The sequence below is a fragment of the Dermochelys coriacea genome, chromosome 24 (genome assembly GCF_009764565.3).
Source record: "Dermochelys coriacea isolate rDerCor1 chromosome 24, rDerCor1.pri.v4, whole genome shotgun sequence".
NCBI classification, from domain to species: Eukaryota; Metazoa; Chordata; order Testudines; family Dermochelyidae; genus Dermochelys; species Dermochelys coriacea.
Genome location: NC_050091.1, coordinates 13,079,241 through 13,099,209, shown reverse-complemented (window position 1 = coordinate 13,099,209; position 19,969 = coordinate 13,079,241). Strand labels below are relative to the sequence as shown.

Below are 19,969 nucleotides of genomic sequence, written 5' to 3'. Positions count from 1 at the left end.
GGTGTGTTGGAAATATTCCTTGAGTCTGAGGCATCGAAAATAGGACTCTAGGTCACCACAGAACTGTATCATGTTCGTGAGGGTGGAGGGACAGAAGGAGAGGCCCCGAGATAGGACAGATTCTTCTGCTGGGCTAAGAGTATAGTTGGATAGATTAACAATATTGCTGGGTGAGTTAAGGGAACCATTGTTGTGGCCCCACCCCACCCCCCACTGTTCCTCTGATATTCTTGTTAACTGCTGGAATTAGCCTACCTGCTTGTCACCATGAAAGGTTTTCCTCCTTCCCCCCCCCCCGCTGTTGGTGATGGCTTATCTTAAGTGATCACTCTCCTTACAGTGTGTATGATAAACCCATTGTTTCATGTTCTCTGTGTGTGTGTATATAAATCTCTCCTCTGTTTTTTCCACCAAATGCATCCGATGAAGTGAGCTGTAGCTCACGAAAGCTTATGCTCTAATAAATTTGTTAGTCTCTAAGGTGCCACAAGTACTCCTTTTCTTTTTGCGAATACAGACTAACACGGCTGCTACTCTGAAACCTGTGATTATGCAAGGCACTGAATTTAGCCGTATAGAGTGGAAATCTGTCAACTTCATGAAAAAACTCGCACAGATACAGACAGACATCATCTTCCTCTCCAAATGCAAACAGATGGACATCATACCGAAAGGACTGAAGGTAAAAAATCCATTACAATCTACATACCACACAGACTATGCTGACAGCTTGTGCCACACACTCTCAAGGAAACTGCGGAACCACCTGATCAACATCCTCTACAGCAAACAGGGAAAGATTAAGAATGAGCTCTCAAAACTGGATACTCTCATAAAGAACCAACCTTCCACACAAACTTCCTCGTGGCTGGACTTTACAAAAACTAGACAAGCCATTTACAAAACACACTTTGATTCTCTACAAAAGAAAAAGGACACTAAGCTATCTAAACTACTACATGCCACAAGGGGCCACAACAATGGTTCCCGTAACCCACCCAGCAATATTGTTAATCTATCCAACTATACTCTTAGCCCAGCGGAAGAATCTGTCCTATCTCGGGGCCTCTCCTTTTGCCCCTCCACCCCCACGAACATGATACAGTTCTGTGGTGACCTAGAATCCTATTTTCGACGTCTCAGACTCAAGGAATATTTCCAACACACCTCTGACCAACATATTAACCCACAGAGACCTTCCTGCCAACACTACAAAAAGAAGGATTCTAGGTGGACTCCTCCTGAAGGTCGAAACAGCAGCCTGGATTTCTACATAGACTGCTTCCGCCGACGTGCACGAGCTGAAATTGTGGAAAAGCAGCATCGCTTACCCCATAACCTCAGCCATGCAGAACACAGTGCCATCCACAGCCTCAGAAACAACTCTGACATCATAATCAAAAAGGCTGACAAAGGAGGTGCTGTCGTCATCATGAATAGGTCAGAGTATGAACAAGAGGCTACTAGGCAGCTCTCCAACACCACTTTCTACAAGCCATTACCCTCTGATCCCACTGAGAGTTACCAAAAGAAACTACAGCATTTGCTCAAGAAACTCCCTGAAAAAGCACAAGAACAAATCCGCACAGACACACCCCTGGAGCCAGGACCTGGGGTATTCTATCTGCTACCCAAGATCCATAAACCTGGAAATCCTGGACGCCCCATCATCTCAGGCATTGGCACCCTGACAGCAGGATTGTCTGGCTATGTAGACTCCCTCCTCAGGCCCTTCGTTACCAGCACTCCCAGCTATCTTCGAGACACCACCGATTTCCTGAGGAAACTACAGTCCATTGGTGATCTTCCTAAAAACACCATCCTGGCCACTATGGATGTAGAAGCCTCTACACCAACATTCCACACAAAGATGGACTACAAGCCGTCAGGAACAGTATCCCCGATACTGTCACGGCTAACCTGGTGGCAGAACTTTGTGACTTTGTCCTGACCCATAACTATTTCACATTTGGTGACAATGTATACCTTCAAATCAGCGGCACTGCGATGGGTACCCGCATGGCCCCACAGTATGCCAACATTTTTATGGCTGACTTAGAACAACGCTTCCTCAGCTCTCGTTCCCTAATGCCCCTACTCTACTTGCGCTACATTGATGACATCTTCATCATCTGGACCCATGGAAAAGAAGCTCTTGAGGAATTCCACCATGATTTCAACCATTTCCATCCCACCATCAACCTCAGCCTGGACCAGTCCACACAAGAGATCCACTTCCTGGACACTACGGTGCTAATAAGCGATGGTCACATAAACACCACCCTATATCGGAAACCTACTGACCGCTATTCCTACCTACATGCCTCTAGCTTTCATCCAGATCATACCACTCGATCCATTGTCTACAGCCAAGCGCTACGATATAACCGCATTTGCTCCAACCCCTCAGATAGAGACAAACACCTACAAGATCTCTATCATGCATTCCTACAACTACAGTACCCACCTGCTGAAGTGAAGAAACAGATTGACAGAGCCAGAAGAGTACCCAGAAGTCACCTACTACAGGACAGGCCCAACAAAGAAAACAACAGAACGCCACTAGCCATCACCTTCAGCCCCCAACTAAAACCCCTCCAACGCATCATCAAGGATCTACAACCTATCCTGAAGGACGAGCCATCGCTCTCTCAGATCTTGGGAGACAGACCAGTCCTTGCTTACAGACAGCCCCCCAATCTGAAGCAAATACTCACCAGCAACCACACACCACACAACAGAACCACTAACCCAGGAACCTATCCTTGCAACAAAGCCCGTTGCCAACTCTGTCCACATATCTATTCAGGGGATACCATCATAGGGCCTAATCACATCAGCCACACTATCAGAGGCTCGTTCACCTGCACATCTACCAATGTGATATATGCCATCATGTGCCAGCAATGCCCCTCTGCCATGTACATTGGCCAAACTGGACAGTCTCTACGTAAAAGAATGAATGGACACAAATCAGACGTCAAGAATTATAACATTCAAAAACCAGTTGGAGAACACTTCAATCTCTCTGGTCACTCGATCACAGACCTAAGAGTGGCTATACTTCAACAAAAAAGCTTCAAAAACAGACTCCAACGAGAGACTGCTGAATTGGAATTAATTTGCAAACTGGATACAATTAACTTAGGCTTGAATAGAGACTGGGAATGGATGAGTCATTACACAAAGTAAAACTATTTCCCCATGGTATTTCTCCCTCCCACCCCACCCCCCACTGTTCCTCTGATATTCTTGTTAACTGCTGGAATTAGCCTACCTGCTTGTCACCATGAAAGGTTTTCCTCCTTCCCCCCCCCCCCCGCTGTTGGTGATGGCTTATCTTAAGTGATCACTCTCCTTACAGTGTGTATGATAAACCCATTGTTTCATGTTCTCTGTGTGTGTGTATATAAATCTCTCCTCTGTTTTTTCCACCAAATGCATCCGATGAAGTGAGCTGTAGCTCACGAAAGCTTATGCTCTAATAAATTTGTTAGTCTCTAAGGTGCCACAAGTACTCCTTTTCTTTTTGCGAATACAGACTAACACGGCTGCTACTCTGAAACCTGTAGTAGTTTAGATAGTTTAGTGTCCTTTTTCTTTTGTAGAGAAGCAAAGTGTGTGTTGTAAATGGCTTGTCTAGTTTTTGTAAAGTCCAGCCACTCGATTACAGACCTAAGAGTGGCTATTCTTCAACAAAAAACCTTCAAAAACAGACTCCAAGGAGAGACTGCTGAATTGGAATTAATTTGCAAACTGGATACAATTAATTTAGGCTTGAATAGAGACTGGGCGTGGATGGGTCATTACACAAAGTAAAACTATTTCCCCATGTTTATTCCCCCCCCCCCCCGTTCCTCAGACGTTCTTGTCAACTGCTGGAAATGGCCCACCTTGATTATCACTACAAAAGGCTTCCCCCTCCCCCCACCCGCTCTCCTGCTGGTAATAGCTCACCTTAAGCGATCACTCTCCTTACAGTGTGTATGGTAATACCCATTGTTTCATGTTCTCTGTGTATATAAATCTCCCCACTGTCTTTTCCACTGAATGCATCCGATGAAGTAAGCTGTAGCTCACAAAAGCTTATGCTCAAATAAATTTGTTAGTCTCTAAGGTGCCACAAGTACTCCTTTTCTTTTTGCGAATACAGACTAACACGGCTGCTACTCTGAAAAATGAAGCATAACAGTGTTTCCTTTTGCATACAGCCCACCCCCACTGTTGATTCTCTCCTTTAGCTATCCCCCTTGCATGCTGGCTCTCGCCTTCATTTGCAACCTTATGGGGCAGGGAGCCAGGACTCCTGGGTTCTATTCTTACTTTTGGGAGGATAGTAGAGTCTACTGGTTAAAGCATCCCTACACCAGAGGGGTTTCACTTACCAAATGCTCCTTAGGGGCACCAGGCTGGGTAATTTTTGCCTGGGCTGGAGTACAAGGTGAGTTTGTGAGCTGGAAAAGATGTACAATCTCTCCGTTGTGTCTCTGTATATGTCTCTCTCTCCTCCTTTAATAGCCGGGCTCAGGTGAATCCTGCTTGGGCCGCTCACAAACAGCTTCCAGTGTGTAAGCTGCATCCTGAGTGTGTGTGTGAAAGTGCAGCCTGCCGGCCACACCTGCATTACTGGCTCTCTCCAGCCTTGGTTATATTGCACGGTGATGCCAATACACCCCCAGTCCCAGCTTCTCACACAGAAACATGTCCTGTGCTACCCAGCCCTCTCCTGAACCACCCAGGCTGATCTAGAGTCTTCCATTTGATTACAAGAAATTATAGGTGCATATTTTATCACCCAAATTGAGTTTCCCAGACACTTCAATTCAATCACACTGGCTTATGTAAACAATAAAACAAGTTAATTAACTACAAAGAGGTAGATTTTAGGTGAGTACAAGTACTAGGTATAAAAGTCAGAAATGGGTACAGGAAAAACGAAGACAAAACATTTACCAATGACTAATTTAACAAGCTACATTAGACACCAAGCCAGGGTTTTCTCACCATACGCTCACAGCTGGCTGGCTGGATCTTTCAGCCAGGAACCCTCCACCAGCATCCTTGAACTGGTGGAGGGTTTCCTCACCATGTGCTTCAGCAAGTTACTCCTTCCGAGGCGGACATTTCCCATGTTGTGTGTGTGCAGCGGATTGTTCCTTCCTCAGTGGCGCACTTTGCATTGGTCCTCATTGAATTTCATCCAATTTACCTCAGACCATTTCTCCAGTTTGTCCAGATCATTTTGAATTTTCATCCTGTCCTCCAAAGCACTTGCAACCCCTCCCAGCTTGGTATCAACCACAAACTTAATAACTGTCCTCTCTATGCCATGATCTACATCACTGATGAAGACATTTAAAAGAATCAGACCCAGAACTGATCCCTGAGGAATCCCACTCATTAAGCCCTCCCAGCATGACTGTGAACCATTGATAACTACTCTCTGGGAATGGTTATCCAACCAGTTATGCACCCAGCTTATAATAGCTCCATCTAGGTTGTATTTCCCTAGTTTGTTTATGAGAAGGTCGTTCGAGACTGTATCAAAAGCCTTACTAAAGTCTAGATATATCACAGCTACCGCTTCCCCCCGTCCACAAGGCTTGTTACCCTGTCAAAGAAAGCTATCAGGTTGGTTTGACACGATTTGTTCTTGACAAATCCATGCTGACCGTTACTTATCACCTTATTACCTTCTACGTGTTTGCAAACTGATTCCTTAATTATTTGCTCCATTATCTTACCTGGTACAGAAGTTAAGCTGACTGGTCTGTAATTGCCTGGGTTGCCCTTATTTCCCTTTTTATCGATGGGCACTATATTAGCTCTTTTCCAGTCTTCTGGAATCTCCCCTGTTTTCCATGACTTTTCAAAGATAATAGCTAATGCCTCAGATATCTTCTCAGTCAGTTCCTTCAGTATTCTAGGATGCATTTCATCAGGCCCTGGTGACTTGAAGACATCTAACTTGTCCAAGTAATTTTTAACTTGTTCTTTCTCTATTTCAGCATCTGAACCTACCCCATTTTCACTGGCATTCCCTATGTTAGGCATCCAGACACCACCAACCTTCTTGGTGAAAACTGAAACAAAGAAGTCATTAAGCACCTCTGCCATTTCCACATTTTTTGTTATTGTTTTTCCCTCTTAATTCAAAGCTATATAAAGTGGGATTTCACACCCCACCTTATGTCAGGAACCCTTTGTTTCAAATGGCATTCTCAGCGCAGTTTGCTGAAAAATACAGGTACTCAAAATGGAGTTCAGTGTCATGCGATCTGGTCACATGGCCTTGCTGGGTCATGGCAGCCATTATTTACAGGCTTGCTGAAACATTTACAGGAAGGCTAAGCTCTTAAATAGTTCATTGTCTTTGCTGATAGGCCATCAGCACTGTCGAGTTTCTCCATTGTTGTATCTGAAAGGCTAACTGTGGGTGTTACACAGAGTAAGCACATATGAAATACAGGTACATAGTCAATATTCATAACTTCAGATACAAAAACGACACATGCCCAAGAATAGGATAATCACATTCAGCAAATCATAACTTTCCCAATGACTCCTAATATGACTCATCTAGTACAAATTGCGTCATAATTATGTCATAATCATGCTCCCATGATGTATAGGGGGTGTCGTGTCACAACCCCATCAAAGAATTCTTCCAAATTTGGTGAGGCATGATTTTCCTTTACAAAAACCATGTTGACTCTTCCTCAACATATTGTAGTCATCTATTTTTCAGATAATTCTGTTCTTTACTATAGTTTCATCCAATTTTCCTGGTACTGAAATCAGATTTACCGGCTTGTATTGCCAGGATTGCCTCTGGAGCAAGGGCACCAAGCCCTCCCAAAAGTGGGAGGCCCTGGGGCCCCTGTCTCCTGAGGCCCTGCCCCTGAGGTCCCATCCCAACCACTCCCCCACAAGGGCCCACTCCCCTTTTCCCCTAGAGGCCCTGCTTCCAGACAAGCCAGACAAGCCTGTAGTAGAGTGGAGTGGAGCTGGGAAGCCTTTCAAATGTTATTGATGCAGTGAGTAGAGATGAGGAGAGAGAAATGATTTGGGGCTTTGTTTTTATCTTTCCCCCTTTTTGTGAAACATCTCATGCTGGGGTTCTGGCAACAGCCAACCTGTTCACACAGGAACCCCCAGCTCCTGAACTGCCAAGATGTAAAGTTCTCACTTACAGCCTTTTTCCTGCCGCTTAACCAGGTGATAGTCCATTTGATTTGTTGACACCTGGCTGAGGTGTTGGCTAGCCTTTTGTCTCTTGGGAACTGGTCTGATGCTGTTTCCCCACACTTGGAACATGCCTTACGCAGTAGAAAATTATCACTTTACATGCAATGTTGCCACACATATGTTACCAGGACAATAATATTCAGCAGAGTATGAGTTTTAAAATGGTACCTCATAAGGCAGATTTTGTACAAGATTTATCACAGTTTTGTAAAATGGATGAACATAAGGGTAGAATCATAGAATCATAGAACTGGAAGAGATCCTGAGAGGTCATCTCCTCCAGTCCCCTGTACTAATGGCAGGACCAAGTAGTATATGCATTATATTAGATGTGCACATACCATTTCTACTAGTAAATCATGGGTGGGGGGCAGCACTGGCAACAGGAACAGAAATTTATCGACTCTGCCAAAGACGAATGTGGGGAGTTTTAAGTTTCTAGCTCACGTCAGAGCATGCAGCTGAGCCCATCTGTAAAAAGGAGGAAAGAGACACACACAGACCACGGACAGATTGTACATCTTTTCTGTTCACAGAGCTCACCTTCTGCTCCACCCCAGGCAAACATTACTCAGCCTGAAGCCCCATAAAGAGTGTTTGGTGAGTAACACCCCTCTGGTCTACAGATCCTTTAACCCCTAGACATCACTCCACACCCTCTGCAGAGCTGGGAACAGAACAGCAGTCTGGGCTCCCAGCCCCCTGCTCTAACGCCCTACACCCCACTCCCCTCCAAGAGCTGGGGAAAGAACCCAGGAGTCCCGGCTCCCAGCCCCACCTCGATAAGGATTAGGGTTGCCAACCTTCCAATATTGTCCTGAAGTCCCCCAGGAATTGAAGATTAATCTTTAATTATAAATTATGTCATGTGATGAAACCTCCAGGAATACGTCCAAGTAAAACTGGCAGCCCCAAGAAGGATGCAAATGAAGGCGAGAGGCAGCATGCAAGTGAGGTAGCTAAAGGAGAGAAATGACAGTGGGGGTGGGATGTAAGCAAGAGGAAACACTGTTATGCCCGATTCTCTTCCCAGCCTATGCAAACAGAGGCCAGTCTGGAGGGCGACAGCCATCTGCTGCCGTACGAGAGATCGGAGTCTTGCTGACTGCAGGGTAAACTCCTGCACTTCTTCACCCGGGAGCAGAGAAATCAGCTCTTCCTCCTGTTACCACAGAACATGGGACATAATAGAGCAGCTGTCGCCCCTGCTGAAAGCGGGGAAACTGAGTCAGATGCGGAGTACTGGCAGTGTGACAGCCCCCTAAGATTGGGAAGTGCCCAAGCGCAGTGCACATGGGTGGGTGGGGGTGGTTGGAGGGTGGAGGTAGCTGTCGCTAGCAGGAAGGGGAATTTCTCTCCCCAGTCTATGGCTTCCTGATGGTCTGTGGCAACATGAGTGACCCAGAGTGGGTGAGAGAGGGAACCTGCTCCATGGTGCAGGGAGGAAAACTCCACCTCAGTTCCTCTTGTCCTGGAGAAGGCCTTGACCTTCGGGGAGGACCCCAGAAAGAAATTTGGCTCCAGAGGTAGGTTGAAGGTTCATCCACACTCGGGAGTTGGATCATAGAATCATAGAATATCAGGGTTGTAGGGGACCTCAGGAGGTCATCTAGTCCCACCCCCTGCTCAAAGCAGAACCAACCCCAACTAAATAGTCCCAGCCAGGGCTTTGTCAAGCTGGGCCTTAAAAACCTCTAAGGAAGGAGATTCCACCACCTCCCTAGGTAACACATTCCAGTGCTTCACCACCCTTCTAGTGAAATAGTGTTTCCTAATATCCAACCTAGACCTCCCCCACTGCAACTTGAGACCATTGCTCCTCGTTCTGTCATCTGCTACCACTGAGAACAGTCTAGATCCATCCTCTTTGGAACCCCCTTTCAGGTAGTTGAAAGCAGCTATGAAATCCCTCCTCACTCTTCTCTTCTGCAGACTGAATAATCCCAGTTCCCTCAGCCTCTCCTCATAAGTCATGTGTTCCAGTCCCCTAATCATTTTTGTTGACCTCCGCTGGACGCTTTCCAATTTTTCCACATCCTTCTTATAGTGTGGGACCCAAAACTGGACACAGTACTCCAGATGAGGCCTCACCAATGTTGAATAGAGGGGAACCATCACGTCCCTCGATCTGCTGGCTATGCCCCTACTTATACAGCCCAAAATGCCATTGGCTTTCTTGGCAACAAGGGCACACTGTTGACTCATATCCAGCTTCTCCTCCACTGTAACCCCTAGGTCCTTTTCTGCAGAACTGCTGCCGAGCCACTCAGTCCCTAGTCTGTAGCGGTGCATGGGATTCTTCCATCCTAAGTGCAGGACTCTGCACTTGTCCTTGTTGAACCTCATCAGATTTCTTTTGGCCAAATCCAACAATTTGTCTAGGTCCCTCTGTATCCGATCCCTACCCTCCAGCGTATCTACCTCTCCTCCCAGTTTAGTGTCATCTGCAAACTTGCTAAGGGTGTAATCCACACCATCCTCCAGATCATTAATGAAGATATTGAAAAAAAGCAGCCCCAAGACTGACCCTTGGGGCACTCACCTTGATACCGGCTGCCAACTAGACATGGAGCTATTGGTCACTACCCGTTGAGCCTGACCATCTAGCCAGCTTTCTATCCACCTTATAGTCTATCCATCCAGCCCATACCTCTTTAACTTGCTGGCAAGAACACTGTGGGAGACCATGTCAAAAGCTTTGCTAAAGTCAAGGAATAACACGTCCACTGCTTTCTCCTCATCCACAGAGCCAGTTATCTCGTCATAGAAGACAATTAGATTAGTCAGGCATGACTTGCCCTTGGTGAATCCATGCTGACTGTTCCTGATCACTTTCCTCTCCTCTAAGTGCTTCAAAATTGATTCCTTGAGGACCTGCTCCATGAGTTTTCCAGGGACTGAGGTGAGGCTGACTGGCCTGTAGTTCCCCAGATCCTCCTTCTTCCCTTTTTTAAAGATGGGCACTACATTAGCCTTTTTCCAGTCATCCGGGACCTCCCCCGATCGCCATGAGTTCTCAAAGATAATGGCCAATGGCTCTGCAATCACATCCGTCAACTCCTTTAGCACTCTCAGATGCAGCGCATCCGGCCCCATGGACTTGCGCTCGTCCAGCTTTTTTAAATAGTCCTGAACCACTTCTTTCTCCACAGAGGGCTGGTCGCCTCCTCCCCATGCTGTGCTGCCCAGTGCAACCATCTGGGAGCTGACCTTGTTTGTGAAGACAGAGGCCAGAAAAGCACCGAGTACATTAGCTTCTTCCACATCCTCTGTCACTAGGTTGCCTCCCTCATTCAGTAAGGGGCCCGCACTTCCCTGACCTTCTTCTTGTTGCTAACATACCTGAAGAAACCCTTCTTGTTACTCTTAACATCCCTTGCTAGCTGCAACTCCAATTGTGCTTTGGCCTTCCTGATTACACTCCAGCATGCTCCTCCCTAGTCATTTGTCCAATCTTCCACTTCTTGTAAGCTTCTTTTTTGTGTTTAAGATCAGCACTGATTTCACTGTTAAGCCAAGCTGGTCGCCTGCCATATTTACTATTCTTTCTACACATCGGGATGGTTTGTCCCTGTAACCTCAATAAGGATTCTTTAAAATACAGCCAGCTCTCCTGGACTCCTTTCCCCCTCCTGTTATTCTCCCAGGGGATCCTGCCCATCAGTTCCCTGAGGGAGTCAAAGTCTGCTTTTCTGAAATCCAGGGTCCGTATTCTGCTGCTCTCCTTTCTTCCTTGTGTCAGGATCCTGAACTCGGCCATCTCATGGTCACTGCCTCCCAGGTTCCCATCCACTTTTGCTTCCCCTACTAATTCTTATTCCAGTGTTAAAAGTAGTGCATGTTTGAAAGTCACCTTGTAAGGAGAGAGGGGTAGCGTATCAAGGACTGTTTGGGTTGCAAGCTATCACTTTAAGAATTGGTGGGCCAGGGGAATGGGGTTGGCTGATCTACTGGGAAGTGTGGGACCAGAGGCAACCTAGAAAGAACCAGCCTAGACCAAGGTCTGCTGAGTTGTGCATCTTTGTCGACAAGAGCAGCCTGCTTTGTCCCCTTTGTTTAGGGAGCAGCTTGCTTTGTCTCTGCTTTTTGGTTCTTATGTGTCATCATTCTGCATCCTCATAAATAAGACCATCTTATGCTGCAACCTTCCAGGAGGAGAATATGATGTTTGTCTCTAACTTCTCTGTGTGGGTTCTGGGAACATACCAGCCACAAAGGGGTCAGAGGTGTGGCTTCCCCAGAACTCTGGCAAATGGCTCTGAAGTCCCATCACCCTTCCCCCCCCCACCCCGTTGATTGGATTATCCCTGTGCAATCTCTCTTCTGATCTCATTTCAGCCCATCTGGGATAAATCCCCTGACCAGAGATTTGGCTGCACCACAGACCCCAGCGCTGATCTCCTGCTTCCCCATCACCATGGAGGCTTCTCTTGCTGCCTGCATCCTCGCTGCTCTCCTGGCTACGGGTAAGTGGGGTCTGTTCCTACAGGGGCTGATTTCCTAACATGGCCAATGTAACAGAAGCTCAGCGCAGCCTGTCCCATGCAGTTCTTTATTAGAGTAGGCAAAAAGTAGCAACAGAATAGCGGGGGACAAATGGGAGCATCTGAATGAAAGCACATAGGAGGAGGTGACTGGAAGTCACAAGTTCCCATGACAACAAATGACAACAAATGAAACAAGTCTGGAGATGGGAGGAAATGTTTATTGTCAAAATCACTGAAAACTGGTGAAATTTCAGATCTGACCAAAAAACCCAAGGAAATATTTGAAAGAGGGTCTTTCCACCTGAGTTTGACTGAAAGGAAACAGATCTGTCAGAGCTAAAGATAATATAGAATCATAGAATCCTAGGACTGGAAGGGACCTTGAGAGATTATCTAGTCCAGGAGAGGTGCAAACCTCTCCCCTGCCCCTGCTGCCTTGTGGCAGGATCATCTAGCTCAGTGGTTCTCAAACTTTTGTACTGGTGACCCCTTTCACACTGCAAGCCTCTGAGTGTAACCCCCCCCCAAATTAAAAACACTTTTTAATATATTTAACACCATTATAAATGCTGGATGCAAAGTGGGGTTTGGGTTTGAGACTGACAGCTCACGACCCCCCATGTAATAACCTCGCAACCCCCTGAGGGGTCCTGACCCCCCAGTTTGAGAACCCCTGATCTAGCCCATTCCTGAAGGTGTTTGTCTAACCTGCTCTTAAACATCTCCAATGATGGAGATTCCACAACCTCCCTGGGCAATTTATTCCAGTGCTTAACCCCCCTGACAGTTAGGAAGTTTTTCCTAATGTCATGTCCAACCTAAACCTCCCTTGCTGCAATTTAAGCCCATTGCTTCTTGTCCTGTCCTCAGAGGTTAAGAAAAACAATTTTTCTCCCTCCTCCTTGTAACAACCTTTTACGTACTTGAAAACTGGTATCATGTCCCCTCTCAGTCTTCTCTTCTCCAGACTAAACAAACCCAGTTTTTTCAATCTTCCTTCACAGGTCATGTTTTCTAGACCTTTAATCTTTGTTCTCCTCTTCTCTGAACTTTCTCCAATTTGTCCACATCTGTCCTGAAATGTGGCACCCAGAACTGGACACAATACTCCCATTGAGCCCTAATCAGCGCGGAGTAGAGCGGAAGAATTACTTCTCATGTCTTGCTCACAACACTCCTGCTAATACATCCCAGAATGATGATTGCTTTTATTGCAACAATGTTACTCTTTTAGCTCATATCTGTTTCTGCAGTGCTCCTTCCTAGGCAGTCATTTCCCATGTTGTATGTGTGCAACTGATTGTTCCTTCCTCTGTGGAGTACTTTGCATTTGTCCTCATTGAATTTCATCCTACTTACTTCAGACCATTTCTCCAGTTTGTCCAGAACATTTTGAATTTTAAGCCTATCCTCCAAAGCACTTGGAACCCCTCCCAGCTTGGTATCGTCTGCAAACGTAATCAGTGTACTCTCTATGCCGTTGTCTAAATCACTCATGAAGACAATGAACAGAACTGGACCCAGAACCAATCCCTGCTGGACCCCACTCGTTAGGCCCTTCCAGCATGACTGTGAACCGCTGATAACTATCTCTGGAAATGGTTTTCCAACCAGTTTTGCACCCACCTTATAGTAGCTCCATCTAAGTTGCATTTCCCTAGTTTGTTTATGAGAAGGTCATGTGAGACAGTATTAAAAACTTTACTTAATTAAATTATACCCTATCTACTATTCCCCGCTATCCACCAGGCTTGTCACCCTGTCAAAGAAAGCTATCAGGATGGTTTGACATGATTTATTCTTGACAAATCCATGCTAACTGTTACTTGCTACCTTATTATCTTGTAGGTGTTTGCAAATTGATTCCTTAATTCTTTGCTTTCATATTTTCTGGGTAGTGGATAAATTAAAATACATTTTTATACAATTCCTAACTGGTATCAATTGGCTGTGGCTGCACTGGAGTCAATGGGGCCAGGTGCCCACCTGGTGTCGATCAAACCCAGGGGAAGGTGAGGGAGGGACAAATCCAGGTGACTCCTGTTCTCTTTCCTTCTCTTTGGGCCTGTCTGCAGGGTGAGGTTTGCGAAGGGCCAGGAACCAGCTGCATGAGCGACCTAGAGACCTGCACTGCTGGGGATGACACTTGTGTCATCGCTCTGTGAGAATCCACAGTGGGTAGGTGAGATGGACCCTAACTCACAGGGGCCAGGGAACAGGCTGGGAAGCCAGGACGCCTGGGTCCTCTCCTAGTCCCAGCTGTGGGAAGGGAGTGGGGTGAAAGGATCTGAGCACTGGTTGACTGGGAGCCAGGATGCCAGACCCTGTGGACCAGGTCCACAAAGGGTGTTTAAGCTCAGCGCTGCAATGCCTGGCTTCCAGGACAGTAGCCAGCCAGTGGTCTCCATGGAGCCTGGGTCAGGGGCCCAGGCTGCCCATACAGCGCTTAGGGAGAGAGAAGCACCTTTGAAAGGGATCCACAAAAGCCAGCATGCTGAGCAGGGAGCTAAGCCTGCCCCTCTCCTGGAGTCTGGCACCTAAGTTCTGGCTGCATGGAGGTGCCCAGCTCTGCTTGGGGTCCAGAACCAGGAACCTCTTGCTGGGAATCTGGTTTCTGAGCCCTTCCTTGCAAAAGGTGGCAGTGGAGGAGGGGCTGCCCTCAGACCCCGGTGGCTGGGACATGCAGCTGGGAGGTGGGAGACCCAGTTTCAAATCCGCTCCTTCCACTGGATTATGGAGCAGGTTTCTCTTGTTGAAGCTATTCCCTTTCATATTAAATACGTAGGCTTGGCACAATTCAATTTGTACCTGGTTTATCATTTTGGCAATGGTTATTTTCAAGCATTGTTCTGTTTTTATCAGTTGTCCATGTTTCCCCTCCCCTGCCCCGCCCAAGAACTCTCACAGATTGGTGAGGCATGATTCCTTTACAAAAGCCGTATTGACTTCCCCCAGCAAATGCTGGTCATCTATGTATCTGATAATTCTGTTCATTACTCAGTTTCTACCAACTTCTCTGGCACTGAAGTTAGACTTACTGATCTGTAATTTCCAGGGTCGCTTCTGGAGCCCTTTGTAACATTACATGAGCTACCCACCAGTCATGTGGTCCAGAGTCTGGTTTAAGTGAAAGGTTACATACCAAAGGCAGCAGGTCTGAGATTTCATAATTGAGTTCCCTCAGAACTTCCTTCCCCCTCCCCGTGCCTCAGTTATACTCAGCCCATAGGTAGAGTATGGCTAATGGCACAGGGCTGTTGTTGTGCAGAGTGCAATGAATGGGTGTGAGTGGAAGGGGAATAAATCTCTGTCTTCTCCTGTACAGCGGGACAGAAGACTCAGAGCATTCTCAAGGGCTGTGTGACATCCAGCATATGTAAAGTTGGCCCCATCTCTGTTCATTATGGGAACGGAATGACAACAAGGACGACCTTTGCCTGCTGCGTGGGAGACGGCTGCAGAACAACCACCGTTACAGGTACCTCTCCCCATCTCCACCTCTCCTCCCCCATCCCCTGCACCTCCTGGGCCACCTTAACTTCCTGAGACAGGTCCTCCCGCCTTGCAGGGGGCACCCCATGGAATAACACTGAGCCCCTGGCTGGGCGGAGTTTAGTGGGCGGGGCTCTAGCTGCCCCCAGGTGTGAACCCAGCTGGCCCCACCCGGGGCAGGGTCCGGGGCTCCCTGCTGCAAACCCCTCCCCCACCCCTGCTGCCCCCGGCATCCCCGGAGCTACAGCTCCCCCTGCAGGGGGCACCCGGGGCTGAGCCGTGCAGCCCCCAGCTGCTCTCCCGGCCCCGACCCGTCCTGGGGCTCGTCCCCCGAGCTGACTGCGTTTGCTCTGCTTCTTCCCAGTGCCCCCGGCTGCCACCAAACCCAATGGCTGGAGCTGCCATTTCTGCAACTCTTCATTCCTACATCAATGCACAGAAAGGACCATAGAGTGTGCTGGAGCTGAGACCCAATGTGTCCAGGCTGGTAACTTCCGTTCATTTATTCTGGGTTTTCCTTGTTGTAGCAAGTTCATAACAGTCCCAGAGTCAGCCCCGGAGACACGATGACTAGCTCAGTCATTCCTTCCTACAACTGGGACCTTTGGTCTTGGCTTCATGTCCCAGGGGATCAGCAAACAAAAGTGCCCCCTTCCTGGTGTAGCTTCTTAAAGCTGTTTCTGGAATAATCAGAGGTGGGGAATGTGCATTAACCTCACCCTAGAGATTCCCCGGGAAAACCACTTACCACTTGTTGTTCCCAGAGTCCATTCCTGGCTGGCACATGGCTCAGTACAGGCCTTTGGACTCCAGGTCTCGCATCTGTCCCAAACTCCTACCCTAGGACAGGATGCTGTGTAGTCTGCTGGATAAAGATATTGCCTGGACATCAGGACACCTGGGTAGTATTGACAGCACCAGCTCTGGTGTGGCCTTAGGCCAGTGGTTTCCCCTCTCCTTCCTTCCATTTCCCCTCTCACCTTTTGCCTAGATAGAGTTTAATCTGTAAGCTCTTTGTGGTAGGGTCTGTCTTAGTATTGGGAGTCCCTGGTGCGCCAGGCGCTTCACAGACCCCAACTGAGATCAGAGACCCTCATTGTGCCAGGCACTGAACAAGTTCATAGTGACAGTCCTTGTGCCAAAGAGCTTGTGATTTACACAATCCAAAGAAGGTGTTATCTTCCTGTTTTAAAGCTGAGGAAACTGAGCTATAGAGTGATGCAGTGACTTGCCCAAGGTTACACAGAAAACCAGTGTCAGAGTTTCAAATTTGATCCTGGTTTTACAAAGTCCTCATGGTGCTTTAATTCGCCATAAAACCTTGTAGAGATCCCACGACTAGTGCCAGCACTGAGCTGCTGCTTTGTTAGGTGAATAGTGGGGCTAATGCAGGACTGATCCAATCCAGGTGTCGTTGGTGTACTCTAGATCAGGGCTGCAAGTGAGTTGCTCAAGGAGACAGAATGAGTCTGCCTCAGAGCAGAGGAGAAGTGGGAGGCCATCCAGGGTCAGGCAGGCTCGGGGGAGCAGAGCAGATGGGGAGATGGAGGCTGGGGGGGCCTAGGTACGGCTCTGAGGAGCAGAGGAGAGAATGGTCATTATGTCCCAGACCAGCTCTGGCAGTGGACTCTCTCCCCTGACACCAATCACGTGCCCACTCCCCCGCCCCCCTCCACAGGTGTACTTGGCACATCGAACTTCGTGCAGGGCTGCACTACCAAGTCCTTTTGTGCACTATCAAAAATCGATTCTGGGATCTTTGGAAGGCTCGATCCAACTACGATCAACTGCACAGCAGCCTCTGGCGGGGCCAGCACAGCTCTGGGACCCGCCGGGCTCCTCCTTCCCACCCTCACTGGGTACCTCCTGCTGAAGTTTCTCTCCTGATTCCCCACTCAGTGGCCACACCACACTCAATAACACCCCGGCTGCATGTGTCTGCAGAGGTCAGAGCAGAGGCAAGTGGCAGCAGAAGGTGACCAACAGGCAGCTTGTGGAGCGGTGAGGGGCCGGCCAGCGGAAAGGAGAAACAGAACAGATGGCTGGCAGGTTGGCCAGCCAGATCAAGTGCTCAAATAGTGCAGCAAGCAGGGTGCCTTCTTCCCCAAGTGGAAGGTGAACTCACACAGATGCACCTCTGAACCCAGGGTCCTCACTGACGAAGGACAACCACTGAGAGTGGGGTATGGTGAGGGAGCAGGGAGGGGCACAGGAAAGGAACTTTTGGTTGTAGAACAAGAGGCGGAAGGCTCTGCCCCACCCACTCTGGGGGTGGGGGGCATCCTATCCACAGTTTTATGTTTATGAATCCTGCCTGTAGTATTTTCCCTAATTACTGTCTGGTGACTTCCCTCTTTTGATTAAAAGTTTCTTTCCTCAACTCAGACTCTCCTTGCGAGAGGGGAAGTATTGCCTCTCAGAGGTGCCCAGGGGTGGTGTGTAATTTTCCCAGGTTACTGGGTGGAAGACAACATCTACAAGGACCAGCTGGACCTTCCTTAGATACCAGTGAGTAGAGAGGACCTCATAGAAGAACTGGATGGAGAGGATAGCCTTGCTTTGAGTGATCAACTAATTCAGTTCAAACAGAATGGCAGGATAAACAAACACAGGGCTGCCATTAGGGCCCATGATTTCAAAAGGGCAAACTTTAAAAAACTGAAGGGAATTAGTTAGGGACATGGACTGGCCCGAAGAACTTGAGGATCTGAATGTAGGTGAGGCTGGGAATGACTTTAAGTCAAAGTTGCAGAAGCTCTCTGAAGCTTGGGATGCAGGCGAACAATGTAGGGCGCAGATATTCCACCAATAGCGTTGGTCTTTCAGCAACGCAAACATGGAGGGCACCATGTGTAGTTTCTTCTACCACTGACGGGCAGCAAGGTGTGTCAGCACAATGTTTTTGACATTGCAACTCCATTGTGTTGCCATGACAGCCAGGACGAGTACAATGAGACAGAGAAGCCAGCTGGTCCTTATGCCAGCCTTAAGAAGCTTAAAAAGTGGTGAGGACTAGTAGTGAGGGTGACCTATAGTATGGAGGGGCAGTCCTGTTAACCAATATACGCTGGCTAGCATAGATACAGCTATAGCTATAGATAGATAGATGGATAGATAGATAGATAGATAGATAGATAGATAGATATCTTATTAATTAATAATGTGTATTTTATGCACTATATTTATAGATACAGATTAGTATGCATTATGCACAAATAGCATTAAGCACAAATATTATAGCAGTTACGTAACCTAAACTGGCTCCACCTTTATTATAATCCTGTTCATGTACACTAAGTATCCCACAGCACCATGCATTAGCTGAAGTTCGCTTTGGTTTAAGGAGACAGGAAAGCTTCCAGGATTAAGATAGAGGAGTTATTTTATCCATAGCAATGGGTCGGGAGTTATTCTCACAGCCCTGCAGTGGAGTGGCCCATAGGAAGAGGAAAAGACATAGATTGTTCTATCCTTGTGCAGACCTAGAGGGCATCAGCTGCAATGCTGGTGCGTGGAATACAGAGGTAAGGGGGACCCCATGGTACCAGGAAGGGTTAACTCTACGTTTGAAGGGTGCACACTGTACTTTGTACTTGTAAACAGGAAGAGTGTTAAAATAGATGATTACAGGTGTGGAATTCTGGAAATCCCCCCTTTTTTATAAGGTAAATGTAACAATGTGATGGGATCGTATTGAATATTTCCCCTGTTTCCTTATTGGCTTAGAGCAATAAATCTAACCACCATTGGTTATTTACTCTCTGGGCTATATTTCATAACGATCCAAAGGGTGGTGAAGTCACTGACTATCAACAGTACTGGTAGTACTCTGTGATAACCAATAATAAGACATTTGGGGATAAAAAACTTGCTTGTGCTGTCACGACGCCAAATTTCTGTTATTCCTCGTGTGTAATGCTATGGGTCAAACTCTACTAACACCTATTCCAGTTTAAGGAGTGATCGTTTTACCTGTATTGTGTATTGCCACTTTTGTAGTTTGCTAAAATAGTATAAGTCTCAGGCAAATGCTCTTACCTCTGCGTCACAGATCAGTTTGGTAAAATAATATTAAGTGGTTGTTAAATTAAATATTTAATCATAATCACGGCACCAAGCAGGGTCCTGTTCACTAATCCATATACATTACACATATGCATACCATGTTAATAGTCTTATACCCAGCAGGAAAGCAGTTATGTTAAAGGAATTATAATATTTCTTTCCACAGTGCTGTTCACTGGGATGTCCCACAATGCCTTGGACTGGGACAACTCAGCATTTGGCATAAGTGGATCAGGAAAGAGTCAAAGCAAGATACATTTGTCTGATGTCCCAGAACAGCTAACTTTACGTGCAACTGGCTTAAAATTCAGTGTCCCTAACGGAGATAAGGAAAGGATCATAGGAGGCAAATCTGTGCTTTTAGCTAGAAACCCTGCTACACCTAGAAGTGGTTTTAGGAGTGTATTTTTGAACCACCCGTTCTGTGTAAGGTGAATGGAAAACACTGGGAGAAACAAGCATCCCAGAAAGATCAGTCTGATATAAACTCTTTCCTTTCTGTATTGGCCTATTTTGTCTTCAACAATAAAATTGGCTGAATTTGGTTACTTGGTCTAGGGAACATTTTTCATAACAAACCAGCCATGTAGTCACTCCACTGGATTTTTCCTTCTGAATGGGAGTTTCTTTGACTCACACCCTATGAAGGGAAAAAGAAAAGGAGTACTTGTGGCACC

The 19,969-nt window shown here is 47.1% G+C and overlaps 1 protein-coding gene across 1 annotated transcript in view; it reads left to right on the top strand.

Moving 5' to 3' along the window:
* The window catches only part of LOC119848081 (phospholipase A2 inhibitor NAI-like), a 25,882-nt gene extending 5,913 nt beyond the window's left edge, over positions 1–19,969 (top strand). Inside the window, 5 exon segments of the mRNA XM_043502061.1 lie at positions 11,587–11,714; positions 13,797–13,913; positions 15,061–15,213; positions 15,592–15,714; positions 16,906–19,969. Of these exon segments, the coding sequence (XP_043357996.1) occupies positions 11,587–11,714; positions 13,797–13,913; positions 15,061–15,213; positions 15,592–15,714; positions 16,906–17,114 (730 nt within the window). The 3' untranslated portion in view covers positions 17,115–19,969.